This window comes from Heterodontus francisci, chromosome 6 (assembly GCF_036365525.1).
Source record: "Heterodontus francisci isolate sHetFra1 chromosome 6, sHetFra1.hap1, whole genome shotgun sequence".
NCBI classification, from domain to species: domain Eukaryota; kingdom Metazoa; phylum Chordata; class Chondrichthyes; order Heterodontiformes; family Heterodontidae; genus Heterodontus; species Heterodontus francisci.
In genome coordinates, this window is record NC_090376.1 from 24,293,863 (window position 1) to 24,315,408 (window position 21,546).

Genomic DNA, 21,546 nt, shown 5'->3' on the forward strand with positions numbered 1-21,546 from the left:
CCTGGCATGCCTTCATTCATGCAATGCTACTGAAAGTTTGACATATTATTGGATTGTTTCTGATGAAATGCCCAATGGTACTGTTATTCACTCATCCAGTGGTGGCAACAGATCTTCCATCTCAGTTTCCTTTGAAGAGAGGAGACTTCAACTGTATTGATCATCTGCTAAAACAAATAATGTTCACCTTTGTTTGGAGATGTTCGGGTATCTGTGCATGGATAAAGCCAGATCTACCTGGTGTAAGTCATCATTTTCAAAGATATATTTCCTGGCAAAGTGACTGCCAAATTACTGACACTTGTCCTGATGCTAATCTTTCAAAAGTACACAAGTAAACTGGGAGGCATTTCTAGGCAACACTTACCAGTGTCATACCACCCTGTACGTGACCATTGAGCAAGTACATTCTGTCCAAGGATCAGTTTTGGTAGGATTAGTCTTGCAGAATCTGCATCTTCAGGTATCGGAATCCCACTGGCTTTGCCTGAAAAGCAATAAATATGGCAGTAATGTGAAACTTCTAATACCTCCTACAAGTTTTGCCGAAGAAAACTTTTCTAACATGTCTGTGATCTTCTATGGTTGTAAAATTGAATTAAATTACAGCAAAAAATATAGAATCCAAAACAGAAATTTCAGAAAATTCAAAGGAGGCCAATCCACAAGTGAAAGCAAAAGACAAGTTAACCTTTGGGTGCAACTCTTCATTATAACTGTGCATCAACATTGACTCCTCATGAATTCATTCAGGAATGATGTCAAGAAGTTCTTCACAGAAAAGGTGATTAACACGTGGAACTAACTTTTGGAGAGGTATGGTAGCATTGTGGTTATATTACTGGACTTGTAACCCAGAGGCCTTGGTTAATGATCTGGAGACATGAGTTCAAATCCCACCAAATTTAAATTCAATTAATTAAGTAAATCTGGAATAAAAAGCTACTATTAGTAATGGTGACCATAAAACTTCTGGATGGTTGTGAAAACCGATCTGACTCACTAATGTCCTTTAGGGAAGGAAATCTGCCATCCTTACCTGGCCTTGCATATATGTGACTCCAGACCCACAGCAATGTGTTTGACTCTTAATTGCCCTCTGAAATCGCCTAGCAAGACACTCAGTTGTATTCAAGAGGACAGCTTCTCAAAGGCAATTAAGGATGGGCAATAAATGCTGCCCTTGGCAGCAATGCTCACATCCAATGAGGATATGTAGGTAAATCTCTGAGAAGTGGAGAACAATAGGGCAGTAACAGTAGGGGATTTTAACTACCCCAATTTTAACTGGGATAGTTTTAGTATGAAAGGAATTGAGGGAGCAGAATTCTTGAGGTGCATTCAGGAGAACCTTTTTGGCCAGTATGTAGCAAGTCCAACAAGAGAGGGCGCAGTTTTAGACTTAGTTTTAGGAAATGAAGATGGGTGGGTGGAAGGAGTGGCAGTGGGAGAGTATTTTGGTGGTAGTGATCATAATTCAGTCAATTTTAACATAATTATGGAAAAGGACAGAGATAGAACAGGAGTTAGAGTTCTCAATTGGAGCAAGGCCAATTTTACTCAGCTGGGAGTGATTTAGCGAAAGTGGACTGGAAACAGCTACTTGAAGGTAAATCAGTGTCAGAGCAGTGGAAGGCATTCAAAGGGGAGATTCAAGGGGTTCAACGTAAACAAGTTCCCACATAGAAAAAGGGTGAGATGGCCAAATCTAGAGCCCTATGGATGTCAAGGAGCTTACAGGGTAAGATAAGGCAGAAAGGACACTGAGAACTCAATACTACAGAAAGCCAAGAGGAATATAGAAAGTGAAATTAGAAAGGAAATTAGGAAAGCAAAGAGAGGGCATGAAATAATATTGGCAAGCAAAATCAAGGTGAGCCTGAAGATGTTTTTTCAATACATTAAGAGTAAGAGGATAACTAAGGAGAGAGTAGGGCCCATAAAAGACCAGAAAGGTAACCTATGTGTAGGGGCGGAAGATGTTGGTATGGTCCTTGATGAATACTTTGTGTCTGTCTTCACAAAAGAGGAGGACGATGCAGATATTGTAGTTAAGGAGGAGTGTGAAGTATTGGATGTGATAAACAGAGGGAGAGAGGAAGTATTAATAGGATTAGCATCCTTGAAAGTTGATAAATTACCAAGGCCGGATGAAATGTACCCCAGGCTGTTAAAAGAAGCAAGAGAGGAAATAGTAGATGGTCTGACCATCATTTTCCAGTTCTCACTGGATACAGGTGTGGTGCCCGAGGATTAGAGAACTGCTAACGTTGTACCTCTGTTTAAAAAGGGAGCAAGGGGTAGACCGAATAATTACAGGCCAGTCAGTAGGGGGCAAATTATTGGAATCTATTCTGTGCCTGTCACTTAGAAAGGCACAGGTTAATCAAGGATAGTCAGTATGGATTTGTTAAGGGAAGATCTTGTCTGACCAACTTGATCAAATTTTTTGAAGAAGTAACAAGGAAGATAGATGAGGGTAGTGCAGTTGATGTGGTTTACATGGATTTTAGCAAGGCTTCTGACAAGGTCCCACATGATAGACTGGTTTAAAAAAAATCCCATGGAATCCAGGGAAATGCAGCAAGGTGGATACAAAATTGGCTCAGTGGCAGGAAAAAAAGGACAATTGTTGACGAGTGTTTTGGCGACTGGAGGGCTGTTTCCAGTGGCGTTCCGCAGGGCTCAGTACTGGATCCCCTGATTTTGTGGTATATTATTACAATTTGGATGTAAATGTAGGGGGTGTGATCAAGGTTTGCAGCCAACACAAAAATGGCCGTGTGGTAAATAGTGAGGAGGATAACTGGCTGCAGGAAGATATTGATGAAGATATTGATCAGATGGGCAGAAAAGTGCAAATGGAATTCAACCTGGAGAAGTGTGAAGTGATGCATTTGGGGAGGTCAAACAAGGCAAAGGAATACACAATTAATGGTAAAATACTGAGAAGTGTAGAGGAAGTGAGGGACCTTGGAGTGAATGTCCACAGATCCCTGAAGGTAGCAGGACAGGTCAATAAGGTGGTTAAGAAGGCATATGGAATCCTTTCCTTTATTAGCCAAGGTATAGAATATAAGAGCAGGGAGATTATGCTGGAACTGTATAACTCATTGGTTAGGCCACAACTTGAGTACTGTGTGCAGTTCTGGTCACCTCATTACAGAAAGGATGTAATTGCATTAGAGAGGGTATAGAGGATGTTGCCAGGACTGGAAAAATGCAGCTATGTGGAAAGATTGGATAGGCTGGGGTTGTTCTCCTTGGAACAGGCAAGGCTGAGAGGAGATCTGATTGAAATGTACAAAATTTTAAGGGGCCTGGATAGAATGGAGGTGAAGGGCCTCTACACCTTAGCAGAGAGGTCAGTGACTAGGGGCATAGATTTAAAGTGATGGGTAGAAAAATTAGAGGGAAGTTGAGGAAAAATGTTTTCACCCAGAGGGTGGTAGGGGTCTGGAACTCACTGCCTGAAAGGGTAATTGAGGCAGAAACCCTCAGCTCATTCAAAAGGAGTCTGGATATGCACCTTAAGTGCTGTAATCTGCAGGACTACAAACCAAATGCTCGTAGGTGGGATTAGAATGGGTGGATCGTTTTTCGGTAGGCACAGACACAATGGGCCAAGTGGTCTCTTTCTGTGCCTTAAACTTTCTGTGATTCTAAGATTCTGTGAATGAATAAAAAAAATGACTCTCCCCACCCCCCCCCCCCCCCACCCCACAACCCTCCCTGGCAACATTTAAGAAACTGTGATGGGAAACTGTAGGTTCTTTCTGTATGATGACCTAGGAGGCATTTTATCAGGCCTCCCCAAATATATCTGAGCAAAATGTAAATTTAAACAAAAATATTTTTTCAAATGGAAATAAACCACTGGTTTCAACAGGGAGAAAGGGAAATCTGCAATAAAAACAGAAAATGGTGGAAATATTTAGCAGATCTGGCAGTATCTGTGGAAAGAGAAACAGAGCAAACATTTCAGATCGATGACTCTTCATCAGAACTGGAAAAAGTTAGACATATAATAGCTTTGAAGTAGGTCAAATGGGAGAGAGTGGAAAAAGAACAAAAGGGAAGGTCTCTGATAGGGTGGAAGACAGGAGACATTAAATGACAAAAGAGTTGGTGCTGCAGGGCCAAAAAGAGTGATAATGGGACAGGTAAAGAGACAAAGATGTGTCCAGAGGAGGGGTGAATGGCAGAATAATAAACAACTGCAAAACGTCCAAAAGCAAAACATAAGAAAACAAGTTTAAGACTGAAACATGCAAAGAAAAGGAAACAGAATTGGGGGCAGAGAGTACAGTCTGAGATTGTTGAACTCAATGCTGAGTCCAGAAGGCTGTAAAGTGCCTAATCGAAAGATGAGTTGCTGTTCCTCAAGCTTGCATTGAACCTCCCTGGAACACTGTAGTAGGCTGAGGACAGAGATATCAGTGAGAGAAATAAAATGGCAGGTTACCAGAAACTCGGGGTCATGCTTGCGGACTGAACGGATTTCAGATTGGTGTTGATAGAAGCATGGGAGGAGGTTGCCTGCTCCAACTCATGGCTGCAGAAGGAACATGGTGCAAGTAAGTCCTTAGAAAGGGGAAGAAGAGAATACCGCAGGGAAGATGCAATCTCTGCCACTCAGCCAACATAGCAAAAGGAGAATCGCCTGCGCACGAATGGAATGCAAGCCAAAGAAAAAGAAAGACTTGCATCTATTTACATAGCACCTTTCACAACCTCAGGATGTCCCAAATATCTTTAGAGACATTGAAGTATTTTTGAAGTGAAGTCACTGTTGTAATGTCGGAAACACGGCAGCCAATATGTGCAAAGGAAATTCCCCTAAACAGCAATGTGATAATGACCAGATAATCTGTTATTTTAGTGACATTGATTGAGAGATAAATATTGGCCAGGACACCAGGATAACTCCCCTGCTTTTCTTCAAAATCGTGCCCTGGAATCTTTTATGTCTGCCTGAGAGGGTGAATGGTTCAATATCTCATCCAGAAGATGGCACCTCTGACAGTGCAGTACTCCCTCAGTACAGCCCTGGAGTGTCAGCGTAGATTTTTGTGCTAAGTCTCTGGAGTGAGACTTGAATCCACAACTTTCTGACTCAAAGGCCAGTGTGCTACCAACTGAGTAACAGCTGACACAATAAAATCAAAGGAATACAAATAGTTGTTTGGTAGTACAAAACTCGAGTATTGCTGAAAATAGAGACATTTTGTTGAAGCTTTTTGTCTTGCACTCATCAGGACAATCTGCAACAATACCAATGTAAGGGAAAGCAACAAATTTATACTGTATGAGAAAAGAGTGCTGATTGGTTGGCAAGTGGACTCTTATTGGTAGAGGTGTTGAAATGGAGAATGTACCAGTTTACGGTGACTGACAGTTAACTGCCAAGCTTTGTTTGAAATTTAAACCAGGCAGCTTGACTCTGATTGGTCAAGGCATTGCCCTGAGGAATGAACCAGTGAATGGCTGTCACTTATCTTATTTAGCTGGAATAGGTGCAATATGTGTATATGTTCGTCCTGTCTGCAAAGAACAGAGTCCTATGTATCAATATATGTAGTTTCCAGTACGTGCAAATACACCGCACTGTGAGCCTGACTGGCAATCTTAAATTGGCTGTCAGTGTAATTCTTAGAACACTGAGGATTATTTAGCAAATGTTGTCCAATCGCAGAATCACATCTAATATTGGACACTGTGTTTTGAGTTTTGCAAGCACAGGCTGGTTGAGTATGGCCTGTACCTTGCATTTGCGCATACTAGAAGCTAAATATATTAATACACAGAGCCCTGTTCTTAGCAGACATAAAGAACATGCACACACATTGCACCTGTTTCAGCTAAACAAAATAAGTGACAGCCATTCGCTGGTTCATTCCTCAGGGCAATGCCTTGACCAATCAGAGTCAAGCCACCTGGTTTAAACAAAGCTTGGCAGTTAACTGTCAGTCACCATAAACCGGTGCTTTCTCCATGGCAATGCATCTACCAATCAGAGTCCACTTGCCAACCAGTCGGCACTCTCTTCTCATACAGTATAAATTTGTTGCATCCCTTACATTGGTATTCTTGTGAATTATCCTGATGAGTGCGAGACAAAAAGCTTCAACAAAATGTTTCTATTTTCAGCAATACAAAAGGAATACAACTTCTTTGTTAGGCGTCTTTGGTAGCATTTCCCAGGATAACTTCTTACCCTGTCTCATCATTAAATAATCAGATCCGAATATCCTCTCACATTGTTTTTTTAAAAACAAACAATACAATTCTTTCTCCAGCAGTAAGCATCAAGTGTTCAAAATACAATAAAGATAGCAGGGAATGTGATGTATTGCAGCTGTAGCATGAGGGAGCTAGTGGATACCTGTGTGATCCATTGCAACCACATCTGCAGTAGGTAACTTCAGCTCGAGGAACTTCAGCTCAGAGTTGATGAACTGGAGTCTGAGATTCAGACACTGCGAAGCATCAGGGAGGGAGAAAGTTACCTGGATACTTTATTCCAGGAGACAGTTACACCCCTTAGGTACTTCAAATTTGGTCTGTGGTCAGGTACAGGAGGGTGTGACTATGTGTGAGGCAGATATTGAGATCCAGAAGGTAGCAATGGAGGAGCCTCAGCCCTTGCACTTGTCCAACAGGTTTGAGGTTCTTGCAGCCTGTTTGGACGAGAGCAGGGACTGTAGGGAGGAAGAGCAAACTGACCACAGCACTGTGGTACAGAGGGCCACTCAAGTGGGGGGAGTAAAAATGAATGTAATAGTAATAGGGGACAGTATAGTTAGGGGGATAGACACTGTTCTATGCAGCCAAGAGAACGTGCCCTGAGTGTTGCCTGCCCAGTGCCAGGGTTAAGGACATCTCCTCGGGGCTGGAGAGGAACTTGGAGTGGGAGGGTCCAGTTGTCACGGGCCACATAGGCACCTGTTACGGACAGGTGGGAAATGAAGGGGTGGTTTCCACTTTTCATCTCTCAAATGATTGAAGACAGTGTGTTTTTACTAGAATTGTTTTTTAACCCTTGAGCATTTTAATGGTGAATAGACAGACAAAGGACAGGTTTTCTTGTAGATTTAAAGAAAATGTTTTTTTATGAAACAATACCCAAAAATATTTGCAATTTCACACACACACACACACAAAAGAGAAGAGAGATTAAAAGATAGCATGCATTTAGTTTTGATAGTTTTAGAAAGAGTTCATTGTAAAAACTTGTCTGATCCCTGGAGGAAGATTTTAAGATGATGCAGACCTGTTTTTCCTTTTTCCTGGTTCACTGACATCAAACTTTGGAAAGTTTTAGGTGGACGGATGCTTTGCTGCAGACTTCTTTGGTCAAATCTCAGTCACAGTTAAAGGACATGAAACAGTTAACCTCGATGCACAGGAGGAATAGGTTAACTGAAAATCTTACTCAGCTGGAAGGACATTAACAACTGGACAATGGAATAAGTTAACAGAATTTATGTATTGCAATCAGTTCCTGGCAAGAATGGAAGGCACATTAACATCTGAACAATGCCATGAGCTAAGCGCCCATCGCCATGATGGAAATCACATTATCTTTATGTTGCGTAGACAGCAGGGGAGGAGATGAGGAGTTGTCTATGACCTTGCAATTCTGCTTAGCCCAGGAGATTGAAAAGACAAAGATAAATAGGTATGAAAGACCAGGCAGCTCAGCAGGCTGATAACTGATACTACAGCCTGGTATGGGACAGCATGACTGGAACACTATAAGAAAGGGCAACATCGGAATGTGCGTACTGCAGTCAGGTGAAAAAGGACGGAGACCAGTCATCTCCAGATCCAGGCCTACAATCAACATCGGTAACGACCAGACGTTTGGGTGATTGCAAATTTTCAGTCAAATCATAAAGAAATATTCTCCACTTCTCTGGATGGGTGCAGCTCCAACAAGACTCAAAAAGTTTGATACCATCCAGACAAAGCAGCCTGCTTGATTGGCATCCCATCCACCACCTTCAACACCAATGCACAGTGGCAGCAGCGTGAACCATCTACAAGATGCACTGCAGAAACTCACCAAGGCTCCTTAGACAGCACCTTCCGAACTCGCAGCCTCTACCACCTAGAAGGACAAGGACAGCAGATGCATGGGAACACCACCATCTGCAAGTATCCCTCCAAGCCACACACCATCCTGACTTGGAAATATATCACCGTTCCTTCACTGTCGATGGGTCAAACTCCTGGAACTCCCTTCCTAACAGCACTGTTGGTGTACCTACACCCCAAGGATTGCAACGGTTCAAGAAGGCAGGTCACCACCACCTTCTCAAGAGTTATTAGGGATGGGCAATAAATGCTGGCCAGCCAGCAACACCCACATCCTGTGAACGAATAAAAAAATCAGTAGCAATGGCTGTTACCTTAGTTACAGTCTGTAATGACAGATTAGCTGAATGGTATGTACTGTAAAAGAATATAGCAAAAGCACAATAAATGCTGCCTCATTATCTACTGCAGTACTGTTTTTTAGAATGGACTTTCTCACAAGTATTAACATTACCAGATAAAAGGCTCAATTAATTGTAGGTTATGTCATTTTGTCTACAAACACACTCAGGTCAGGAAGTACCAAGGTTAATCAAATGCACTACTATGAATTAAAAAAAAATGTTTTCTAGTATTTTTCCAACCATTCCATTTTACAACTACTGGACAAAAGAAATTCTTCTAATGAATCATCATAAATCTGGAGATGACATCAAACAATAAATATACAAATCTTAAGTTCCGTTCACTGAAGAGTTTGAGAACATACAAAATATAATATCTAGTAGTATACAATTCCGTTGTAAAGTGGATTCACTGATAACGCAAAAAAAGATGATATAAAGGAATTATTGCATCTGGGTTAATTTGACAATGAAATAGGAGAGGGCCAACAAGTCAGCGTTGTCATGATTACTTACTATTTCAATATTTTAAGAACATCAGGCTTCAGACTTTAATATTCCCTTGGTTTAAGTCAAAGCCATCTCTTAATTCACTACATTTGTGGGCAAATTCTGTCTCTGAGATGTCTTGAGCGCAGGTGGTAGAGGATTGCGCACTTTACTACAATAAGCAATGTTGCTATCAGATTATTTTGTTCCATTAAGATATCATTCAACTTGGCAAATCGTCTCGTATAAATACTCTGGATTCAGGGCCATACAGATTATTTATTACTCTTTCAATTCCCCCTTTCCCCAGACAAATAATAGCAACACAGTACCCAGTAATGGTCCTCATTATTCATATAATCTGCAATTTCTCTATATCCATTTCCACTGAACTGGTTTAATAGACATCACAAAAGCTCTCTCCCAAATGAATAGCCTCAGAAACCAGCCTGGAGCACAAATCAAAATGGACATTAGGATATGATCGTAATTTTCACCAAGGCAAATCTCAATACTATTAAATTTTGGATCAGATGGTCATAATGCAAAAAAGAACATACAGAGCCTTGCATTTCTCATTTATCTAAAAATGAGAGAAAAATGTGTTTTTCTCCAGTATCAATTAAGTGATAATGCAAATACAGGAACACACAGCTTTCAAACATGTGGTTTGCGAGAGTGCAATTTCAATAGTGCCAATCACAGTGCAGCTGCAACAATGATCGACAATAGTGAATGGAATTCAGAATCGCTGGAAAAAATGTTGGAACAGATTAGAAGTCAACTGACAAGATTTAAATGAGGTCCCAGAAGTTAAAATACCCCCGATCTCATTTCTGGAACAGTTTCTAACTCACAGCAAAACATAGCCTGGAATTAGAATTGGAACCAAAACTTAGGCTTGAATATTTAGAACCATAGAACCATTGAAAAATTACAGCACAGAAGGAGGCCATTCAGCCCATCGTGTCTATGCCAGCCGAAAAAAACTAGCCGACCAATCTAATCCCACCTTCCAGCACCTGGTCCATAGCCTTACAGGCTACAGAACTTCAGGTACAGATCCAAGTTCCATTTAAATGAGTTGAGGGTTTCTGCCTCCAAAACCATTCCTGGCAGTGAATTCCAGACACCCACCAGCCTCTGGGTGAAACAGTTTTTCCTCATATCCCCTCTAATCCTTCTACCAATCACCTTAAATCTGTGCCCCCTGGTAATTGACCACTCCGCTAAGGGAAACAGGTCCTTCCTGTCTACTCTACATAGGCCCCTCATAATTTTGTACACCTCAATTAAGTCACCCTCAGCCTCCTCTGTTCTAAGGAAAACAACCCTAGCCAATCTAATCTTTCCTCATAGCTGCAACTTTCAAGCCCTGGCAACATTCTTGTAAATCTCCTCTGTACTCTCTCCAGAGCAATTACGTCCTTTCTGTGATGTGGTGACCAGAACTGTACGCAATACTCCAGCTGTGGCCTAACCAGTGTTTTATACAGTTCCAGCATTACATCCCTGCTTCTGTACTCTGTACCTCAGCCAATAAAGGAACAAAGTAATTCATGACAACGCTACGTCATCGCCGACGTCATCAGGATGCGCCGCGGTGCGCACATGCGCAGACGGTCTCATGCCCTCTGCGCACACGCTGCAGTCCGGCTCGCCAGGACCGCTTTGCGCACGCGCAGTTGACGCGGTGCGCACACGGTCTCCTGATCTCTGCGCATGCGCTGCGGTCCGACTTGCCAGGACCGTTTTGCGCATGCGCAGATGACGTCATCACGTTACGTCGTCTTCCTCGGGCAACGCGCCAGGTTGGCCTCTGCGCATGCGTCAAAGCTTCGGCGCAACTTTTTGAAAGTGGAAGGAGGAGAGGTTTCGTCAGGCATTTTCTCGCATTTTATCTGAATTATTTATTCGTTTTGGAGACTTTTTATTTGACACAGGAGATTGTTCCAAGGTAAGTTGCTCTGCCTTTGTAAGCTGCTCTGAAAACATTTCCATTGTCTGGGCCACCGCATGTTCTCCAGTCCCTGTTGTGAGTTGCTGTGTGCAGGCAGTACATGTGCTGCAACCTACCGTCTTAACGGTCACTTTCGTTTTTGTAACGTTTTAATGGAGTGCATTCTGTATTTCTTATCTCATCTCATGTTTCCCGTGAGGAGACTGGACTGGCTGCGGCAACAGACTCTCCGCTGGCAGCAAGGACTGGCTGATGAGATGGAGCCATTTACTATGCCCAACAATTGCCCGGAAGCACCTTCGGATGAAGGTGGCCACGCGCTGGACATCAGTAACGTGTCACAAACCCTGGATCCTGAGCGTCTCACCCCCTGGCCTAATGATCTGATGGAACATACATATTCCTGCCTGTTCAAAGCTCCACTTCCCCTACCTGCGGTACCCTCTCCTTGCTGCTCAGTTACACAGTTACCTGTTCCTGCACCCATCAGGGCAGTGCACATGGACACACAGTTACCTGCTCCTACACCCATCAGAACAGTGCACATGGACACACAGTTAACTGTTCCTACACCCATCAGAGCAGTGCACATGGGCACACAGTTACCTGCTCCTACACCCATCAGAGCAGTACTCATGGGCACACAGCCACCTGTTTCCCCATCCGCCTTTGAAACAACACTGCAGAGCCTTGTGAGACTCCGCAATTGCCAGCTGCTGCCTGTCAAGCAGAGAGGGCGTCCAAAGGGGTCAAGCACTTGGGGAACATTCAGCAAGAAGAGACTGAGCACTAAAAGAAACAAGCATGCCGTGTCCAGTGGTAGCAGAAATGTGAATGCTCTTGCTGTGAACACAACTGGTGATAGTAGTAGGCAGGATTAAATGGGAATGGATGGGAAGACGCACGAGTAACATAACCACTAGCAGGGAACTGCTGGGCTAAATGGCCAGCTTTATGTTCATAGCCCAAAAGAAATGTGCTTCTTTTCCAGCACCCTCACATCATTCCTGTTTTCCCTGAGAGCAGCATTGAACCATCACGAGATAGGGGCAGTAACATCATCCTGCCTCCTACAGCTGAGGTGGGTACTAAGTGATTCATTGGCGGTGTTATCAGTACATGCCTTTACCGCAGAACACAAAGTATGCTCAACAGTAATTTCATTGGAGGGAGGGAAGCTCTGACACTGATGTTCTTTCCTTATTTCCTTTCATGTAAAACGTGCCCTTGAGAAAACAATCCTTGACACTTAAGGACGGCATTCAAGCAAAGGAGGCAGTGCAGGAGAGGACGCAAGGATGTGCTGATTCCTGCATCTGAGGTGGGTAATAAGTGCTTCATTGGCGACGTTATCAATTGGTGCCTTCACTGCAGAACTTAAAAAGGTGTGCACAACAGTAATTTCAGTGGATGGAGGGAGGCAAGCTCTGACTCTGATTTGCTTTATTTCTTTTCATGTAAAACATGCCGTCGAGAAAACAATCCTTGAGACTTAAGGTCAGCATTCAAGCAACGAAGGCAACTGGATCATGCTGCGGAGCTGGTCACGATGTGGAAAGGAACATTGCATTTATGGATGAATTGGGAGTGCACATTGGGATGCGTTTGGGGAACATTCAACAAGAATAGACTGAGCTCAGACTCTTGTGACTTTGCCTTCTTCACATGGACAATACAGTAGTGGAATAGAGAGCCAAGCGTTCATTCACCACAAGGCTCTCCAGGAACAATCTCTTTAGCTGTGCATAGCAGAGACTCGGCCTGTCTAACGGGAATGCTGGAAACACAACACTCGTATCCATGCACAGCAGTTCCTCGGATGCTTAATGAACTTAATAAAAGTTCTCAATAATTAACCCCAGAATTGTTGAGGCTTTGTTTTGCATGCTATTTCCCCGACTTTGCAACTGCACTTCAGATATTCAACTGTGGTGGAGGGGTGGAGGTAGGGGGGTAGAGGGAGGGGTGGAGGTAGGGGGGTAGAGGGAGGGGTGGAGGTAGGGGGGTAGAGGGAGGGGTGGAGGTAGGGGGGTAGATGGAGAGGGGGGAGGGGTGGAGGTAGGGGGGTGGATGGAGAGGGGGGAGGGGTGGGGAGAGCAGGGAGGGGTGGGGAGAGGGAGCAAGCAAAATGCAGGGACCAGACAGTTGCAATGCCTGAAGTACTGTGGAGTAGTAGGTGAGAAGCAACTGGATTGGGCATCCGCAGCTGGAGGGAACGGCTGAATGGAGAGGGCCGGATGCGAGAGGCTGTAGAGAGTTGCGGGGAGCGAGTGTGCGAAGACCTCGGTGTCGCCGGGTCCAGGGACTGGCCGGTAAGTCTTTTGCTGTTGTTTTTCTGCCGCATGCACAGAAAAAGGCACTCCTCTTCCGCTCCGCTGTTCCCCCCCCCCACTCTCCCCCACCCCCCCACTCCCGCCCTTCACCCCCACCCCTCCCTCTCTTCCCCCCCACTCCTCTATTCCCCCCCTCCTCTCTTCCCCCCCCCCTCCTCTCTTTTCCCCCCCTCCCTCCTCTCTTTCCCCCCTCCTCTCTTTTCCCTCCCCCTCCCTCCTCTATTTCCCTCCCCTCCCTCCTCTTTCCCCCCCTCCTCTCTTTCCCCCCCTCTCTTTCCCCCCCTCCCTCCTCTCTTCCCCCCCTCCTCTCTTCCCCCCCTCCTCTCTTTCCCCCCCCTCCTTCCTCTCTTCCCCCCCCTCCCTCCTCTCTTCCCCCCCCTCCCTCCTCTCTTTCCCCCCCTCCTTCCTCTCTTTCTCCCCCCTCCTTCCTCTCTTTCTCCCCCCCTCCTCTCTTTTCCTCCCCCCTCTTCTCTCTTTCCCCCCCTCCTCTCTTTCCCCCTCCTCTCTTTCCCCCCTCCTCTCCTCTCTTTCCCCCCCCCTCTCCTCTCTTTCCCCCCCCTCTCCTCTCTTTCCCCCCCTCCTCTCTTTCCCCCCCTCTCCTCTCTTGCCCCCCTCCTCTCCTCTCCTCTCTTCCCCCCTCCTCTCTTTCCCCCCCTCTCTCCTCTCTTCCCCCCCTCCTCTCTTCCCCCCCTCCTCTCTTCCCCCCCTCCCTCCTCTCTTCCCCCCCTCCCTCCTCTACTTTCCCCCCTCCCTCCTCTACTTTCCCCCCTCCCTCCTCTCTTTCCCCCCTCCCTCCTCTTCCCCCCCTCCTCCTCTCTTTCCCCCCCTCCCTCCTCTCTTTCCCCCCTCCTCTCTTTTCCCCTCATCCCTCCTCTCTTCCCCTCCATCCCTCCTCTCTTCCCCCTCCTCTCTTTCTCCCCCCCTCCTCTCTTTCCCCCCCTCCCTCCTCTCTTTCCCCCCTCCTCTCTTTTCCCCCCTCCCTCCTCTCTTCCCCCCCTCCTTCCTCTCTTCCCCCCTCCCTCCTCTCTTTCTCCCCCCCCACCCTCCTCTCTTTTCTCCCCCCCCTCCCTCCTCTCTTTTCTCCCCCCCCTCCCTCCTCTCTTTTCCCCCCCTCCTCTCTCCTCTCTTTTCCCCCCCTCCTCTCTTCCCCCCCTCCTCTCCTCTCTTTTCCTCCCCCCCTCTCCTCTCTTTTCCTCCCCCCCTCCTCTCTTTTCCTCCCCCCTCTCCTCTCTTTCCCCCCCCTCCTTTCCCCCCTCCTCTCTTTCCCCCCCTCTCCTCTCTTTCCCCCCCTCTCCTCTCTTTCCCCCCCTCTTCTCTCTTTCCCCCCCCCCCTCCTCTCTTTTCCCCCCTCTCCTCTCTTTTCCCCCCCTCTCCTCTCTTCCCCCCCCTCCTCTCTTTTCCCCCCTCTCCTCTCTTTCCCCCTCCCTCTCCTCCCCTCCTCTCTTTCCCCCCCTCCTCTCTTTCCCCCCTCTCCTCTCCTCTCTTCCCCCTCTCCTCTCTTTCCCCTCTCCTCTCTTCCCCCTCTCCTCTCTTCCCCCTCTCCTCTCTTTCCCCCTCTCCTCTCTTTCCCCCCTCTCCTCTCTTTCCCCCCTCTCCTCTCTTCCCCCCCTCCTCTCTTTCCCCCCCTCCTCTCTTTCCCCCCCCTCTCTTTTCCCCCTCCCTCTCCTCTCTTTTCCCCCTCCCTCTCCTCTCTTTTCCCCCTCCCTCTCCTCTCTTTTCCCCCTCCCTCTCCTCTCTTTCCCCCCACCCTCTCCTCTCTTTCCCCCCACCCTCTCCTCTCTTTCCCCCCACCCTCTCCTCTCTTTCCCCCCACCCTCTCCTCTCTTCCCCCCCCACCCTCTCCTCCTCCCCCCCCCCACCCCCGACACCCTCAACGCTGCTCTCCCCGGCCCCCGCGCTGCTCTCTCACTCGGGCCATTGTATACTGCCACGTGTTCATTAGGCTGCCTCTGTGTGATTCTTTGAGCAGCGCCATCTTTAGTCCTGGCAGCTGCTACAGTCGCAATCCGTGACGTTTTCGTGGCACATGCTGTATTTGCGCATGTGCCAAAACAGCGCCACCTACCGTTCGCGTTGTCAACAAATGCGGTCATAAAGGAAAGCATTCCATATGCTTTCTTCACCACTTTATCTGCCTGTCCTGCCACCTTCAGGGACTAATGGACATGCACTCCAAGGTCTCTCACCTCTTCTACCTCTCTCAATATCCTCCCGTTAATTGTGTATTCCCTTGCTTTGTTTGCCCTCCCCAAATGCACTACCTCACACTTCTCTGAATTAAATTCCATTTGCCACTTTTCCACCCACTCAACCAAACCATTGATATCATTCTGGAGTCTACAGCTATCCTCTTCACTATCAACTACACGGTCAATTTCTGTGTCATCATCAAATTTCCCAATCATGCCTCCCACATTTAAGTCCAAATCATTAATATATACCACAAACAACAAGGGACCCAGCACTGAGCCCTGTGGAATGCCACTGGAAACCACTTTCCATTTGCAAAAACATCCGTCGACAATAACCCTTTGTTTCCTGTCATTGAGCCAATTTTGGATCCAATCTGTCACATTCCCTTGTATCCCCTGGGCTTTCATTTTTCTGATCAGTCTGCCATGCGGGACCTTGTCAAATGCCTTTCTGCAAAACAGCAGCTTGGGAATGCACACATGAATGAAAACAGCCATTCTTCAAGCTATCTTCAAAAATGGTGTACTGATACATAAATAGTAGCAAGGATTTAACAAAAAGATTTAGAAGTAAAAATATTTGTCCTGCTGCAAGAGACAAAATACTGCAGGGATAAATTTCCATTTCTTCAAAGAAGCTTCATAAATACAGGTATTGAGTACAAAAGCAGGGAAGTTCTGCTGAATCTTTCTAAAGCTCTGGTAGGGCACAACTAGAATATTGCATTCAGTTCTGGTCACTTTAGGAAGGATGTGAGGGTCTTGAGGGTGCACAGAGGAGATTAACCAAAATGGTTCCAGGGATGAGGGATTTTAGTTACAAGGTTAGGTTGGAGAAATTGGCATTGTTCTCCTTGGAGCAATGCAGATTGAAGGGAGATTTGATAGAGGTGCACATGATTGTGACAAGTTTAAATAAGGTAGACAAAGATAAGCTGTTCCCATTAGCTGATGGTACAAGGACTAGGGGACACAGATTTAAGATTTTGGGCAAGATATGCAAGGGGAATTACACAGCGAGTCGTAATGACCTGAAACTTACTGACTAGGAAGGTCATGGAAGCGGAGATGATGAATGATTTCCAAAGGAAGTTGGATGGGTACTTGAGGGAAATAAACTTGCAGGGCTAGGGGCTTAATGCGGGGGAATGGGACTCACTGGATTGTTCTAGAGACCTGGCATGGATTTGATGGGCTGATTGGCCTCCTTCTATGCTGTCATAACTCTATGGCTAGGACTTTACCGACTCCAGAAGGTGGGCGGGCTCCAGTAAAATTGCAGGGGCACCGATTCTGATTGCGGTCGTGGTCCCACCGTCAGGGCATTATACTGACAGCAAGATCATAAGCAGAGAGTCTGCCTGCTCCAAGGAGGAAGGCAGTCAATTTCTACAATTAAAGACCAGATTAGGGGCCATTTTATGTTGCCATCAGCATTTTACTGATGGTGGGGCGACACCCCCCTCCCCTCAACAGCGTGGGGAGGCCACCAGGTAAATGGAGGCAGCCTCACAGTGGCAGCCTGAGGGGGGGGGGGACAGGCTCCAAGCCCAAAGAAGGGGCCCTGGGCAGGGAATGCAGCACCTGCAGCCCCAATGATTTACCCAGAGGGGTTTCCCCTCCAGTCTTCAGCCCCGTGAATTTTGTTCATCTTACCTTTTGGAGGCTCCAGGTCTCCTGCATAAGGCAGCAGCAGCCACCTCTCTTGATGGCGCTGCTGAGACTTCAGAGCTTCCAGTCTTCTGATTGGGCCAGCAGCATCAGGAGACCACTTGTAACCTTAACTGGCCAATTGGAGGCCACCTTTGGTAAAAAGGCCGAGCAGGTCCCACTGCCGGCAAGAGTAGGTTTAGGACCCCCTTTACACCCCAACATCAGGGTCCTGATGCCCCTCGTAAAATTCAGTCTAATGACTCTATGACTCGAAAAAAGCAGGCATTAGTGAAAAGTGGTGTAAGAGCAGTAGGAAGCGCTAACTGATTATTTGTCCATGTTTAGTGCTGCTCTGGGAATCTGTACCTCTTCAAAATTGACGTACCCAACGATGCCCTCATCCTGATGGCCACCTTCGTGTGCGGCTGCATCAAGCTGTGCGTAGAACCCCAGGACGCAAACACCAAGTGTCACTACATGCTGAGATTCTATCTGTCCTCGGTGTTTATTTATTTATTTAGAGATACAGCACTGAAACAGGCCCTTTGGTCCACTGAGTCTGTGCTGACCAACAACCACCCATTTATACTAATCCTACATTAATCCCATATTCCCTACCACATCCCCACAATTCACCTACCACCTACCTACACTAGGGGCAATTTACAATGGCCAATTTACCTATCAACCTGCAAGTCTTTGGCTGTGGGAGGAAACTGGAGCACCCAACGGAAACCCACACGGTCACAGGGAGAACTTGCAAACTCTGCACAGGCAGTACCCAGAACTGAACCCAGGTCGCTGGAGCTGTGAGGCTGTGGTGCTAACCACTGCGCCACTGTGCTGCCCAACTGTGCCGCAACTGTGTTGCGAAGGATGGGTCTGGCCTCATTGCCGCGGAATGCTCCATTCAGTTAGACCGTACCACCTATCCTTCGTGGAAAAGTTTGTGCAGAAAAACATCTTTGACCACAAATCCATCAGGCAGTCGTCTGCACGGAATGTCTTCAAAGCCCTACGGGAAAAGGAAATGGTGAATCCTGTCGGATGGTTCCCCGAGCAGACTGCCAAAGTCATTTGGCAGAATGCCTCATTGCCAGAACTTTCAAACAGGCACCAAGACGTAGCTTGGCTGGTGGTGAGAAGGGCCCTCCCCGTCAGATCCTTTCTGCAAGCCCAAAGTCTCACCGCCTCCACATGCTGCCCTCGAGGGTAGCTGTGGTGGGGAAGAAACTGTTGCCATCTCCTTCTGGAATGTGTCTTTGCAAAGCAGGTGTGGAAAGAGATGCAGTGGTTTTTGTTGAGGTTCATCCTGAACAGCTCTGTAACACAGGACTCAGTGCTCTACGGGCTGTTCCCGTAGGGAAGCACACTGAGATAAACATCAGCTGTTGCTGGAGGACCATCAACTCAGTGAAAGACGCTCTTTGGTCTGCCCAAAACCTGCTGGTCTTCCAAAGCAAAGAGCTGTACATGACCAAGTGTTGCAGATGGGCACATTTCAACATCCAGGACTACTAAAACTTGGGGCAGCCGTCGCAAAGGTTCAATGGGGAAAGGCCACTATGTAAGGTCCTCCTGCCATAGTGAACCAAGGGACTGGAACCTGTGTCAAATCCCTCGGGCTGTCTGCACCAAAATATGATTTTGCTGTGTAATGCAAATGTACATTGCATTTAAAATGGAATGGCAAGAGTTATGAGGCAACTCATTCTGTATCGAAAGAATCTGATCTCTATTGCACTTTCTGAAATGTAAAATTTGAACTGTTTTGTAATGTATTTTCTATGGATTTTTATGAATAAAGTATACTTTAAAAAAAAAAGATTAACAAACATTAAGGAAAAAGTAGAAGAAAAACAGCCAGGTTAAGTTCATGGTTAAAACCAATCATTGAAAACTCACGCAGAATTATGCAGCTGTACAGGTTAACCAAAAAGTGGGCAAGACATGGCTCTGATGAGCTTAGTGAAAAGAATAACTTCAAGGTGTCAACAAAAGGGGTTTTCTTCCTCCCAACGTATACACCCCTTTGTAAAAATGTATCTGTGAAAACTACAGTGAAACACATTTAAGTCGACAAAAACATTTCAGACTCTCTGATCACAGAGCTACAAATCTGTCATAGAACCATGAGTCATGTTGCACAATGGTAAAGTAAATTGCACATAGGTAATTAAATATTCTGTTGGAGTTTGAATAACAGGATTGTTTTGTCCCATGAGTTGCAGCAGCTGGTATAAGATTTGACACCTCATTATAATATGAGTTGAATGCACATGTCTTTCACAGTTAAATCAGTATCAGACCATCACAATGAACCTTGCAATCCAACATTGTTAATCAGGGATTTATCTTTTAACTGAATTCTTAAATTCCTCTTCACAGACCAAGGATATGAGGACTGTGCAAAAGTATAGACAGACACAAAAAAAAACACTTCATGTTTTAGATATACATTTGTTAAATCTGGAAAAGCCAATGGCTCTGAATTTACTCACATTTTGTACAACCTGAGGGCCAATATCATAGGAACGTAGGAGGCCAGGAATTGGCCATTCAGCCCCTTGAGCCTATTGTGTCATTCAATAAGATCACAGCTGATCTGTATCTTAACTCCTTCTACCCACCTCGGTTCCGTAACCCTTAATACCCTTGCTTAACAAAATCTACCAATCTCAGTTTTCATGAAAGATGGTTGCCTGCTCTTGTGCAATTAAAGGCTCAGGGCAGAGGTGGCACACCTCTCAAAATATTTTGTTCCTGAAGGGGCCTGCTGCAGGCTGTAAATCTTGAGCTTCTGCTTGGCAGCCTCGTGTCACCTCCTCTGTGCCACTTGTTTGGTGCTCTGTGGGACTAGACAAGATGCCTGACATGAACATAAGAACTAGGAGTAGTAGTCAGCAATTCAGTCCCTCGAGCCTGCTCCGCCATTCAATACGATCATGGCTGATCTCATCTCGGCCTCAACTCCACCTTCCTGCCCGTTCTCCATAACCCTTCAACCTATTGCTCATTAAAAATCTGTCTATCTCCTCCTTAAATTTACTCAATGTCCCGGCATCCACCGCACTCTGGAGTAGTGAATTCCACAGACTCACGACCCTTTGAGAGAAGTAATTTCTCCTCATCTCAGTTTTAAATCTGCTACTCCTCGTCCTAAAACTATGACCTCTCATTCTAGATTGCCCCACAAGAGGAAACATCTTCTCTACGTCTACTTTGTCAATCCCCTTAATCATCTTATATACCTCAATTAGATCTCCTCTCATTCTTATAAACTCGAGAGAGTAAAGGCCCAAACAGCTCAATCTCTCTTCATAAGACAAACCCCTCATCCCTGTCATTTTCACGACAGCCAATCCATGTAGGTTAACTCCAGCTGTTGCAAATATACTGGATCCAGAATCTATGTTTCCACCCCCACCCGATCAACAAGAAGACTGGTCTAATGGTAGCTATCAGATCCTAAAAACCTTGAGGGACAATGGACTGTATCCCTGCACCAAGTGTCTGAAAGCTAGTACACGGGGTTCTGTCTAACCTGTACCCACAGCCACCAGGGTTGCAGTCTGTGGTTCTGCAGAAGAGGAGGCACCCATTTGTTATTGGCCACTTTTCAGGAGGAGAACTGTTGCAGAATCCAGTGATACTTCTGCATGCTCCATGTCTGTAAGAAGGAAAATCCTTCTGAGCTGTTTCTGAAAAATGACTGTCATAGATTCCGGAATCACACCTCTCATTTGCAATTCAAACAATTCAACAAAGATGAGCTCCCCTCTTCACTCCACTCCACTCCACTCCCCTCTCGGTGTCAGATTACAGGAAGGTAGATGAGGTTTAGCAACAATGGAGAGCAGACAGGATTGTTGGATTTATCATCTATTAAGGGGGTGCTGACTCGGCTGTGCTGTGGAGTAGTTCTGGAGTACGACTGTGCTGAGGACGAAAATCCTGTGGTTTGGTAACACTGGGGTAAAGTTTAATTTGGGGTTTGTTTGAGTGGATGATTCATACTGAAACCAAAAGTAACTATGGTATGCCTTTTCTTGAGCCTTGTGTAGATCTATAATAAATATTAAAAACATGAATATGATGTTCCCTGTTCATATCACTGTAAATAATTAATAGCAATCATTTTCATCTTTCACATTATTTAAAATGCATTGGTGTCATCATCTTGTAGTAAATAGCTCCTTGAAGGTCCTATTAAGTTTAAAACAGATATGCAATCTCACTGGTTGACTCATTTTCGAGGTAAAATGCACTCCAATAGCAATGATCAGAAAATGCTACCAATTTAAAACCCATTTCTTCCTCAGTTTGTGCAGAAGTTGAATATTGTTTCATCTTTCTTGATTTTCTTTCCCATCCTGAGGGCTCCTTTGCTGTGCAGTAGGAAGACCAGAATTGTGACTTGCGTGAAGGCCTCTGTTCATATTGCTTTTGAGCCAAACTTGCACAGCAGTTACTCA

The 21,546-nt window shown here is 45.7% G+C and overlaps 1 protein-coding gene across 4 annotated transcripts in view; it reads right to left on the bottom strand.

Annotated features, from left to right (window-relative positions):
- Positions 1–21,546, bottom strand: part of LOC137371185 (von Willebrand factor A domain-containing protein 3B-like) — a 293,943-nt gene that overhangs the window by 24,082 nt on the left and 248,315 nt on the right. For all 4 annotated transcript variants that reach the window (XM_068033287.1, XM_068033286.1, XM_068033288.1 and 1 more), the window contains one exon: positions 368–487. In XM_068033287.1, coding sequence (XP_067889388.1) covers positions 368–487 — 120 coding nt within the window. The remainder of the gene's footprint in view (positions 1–367; positions 488–21,546) is intronic.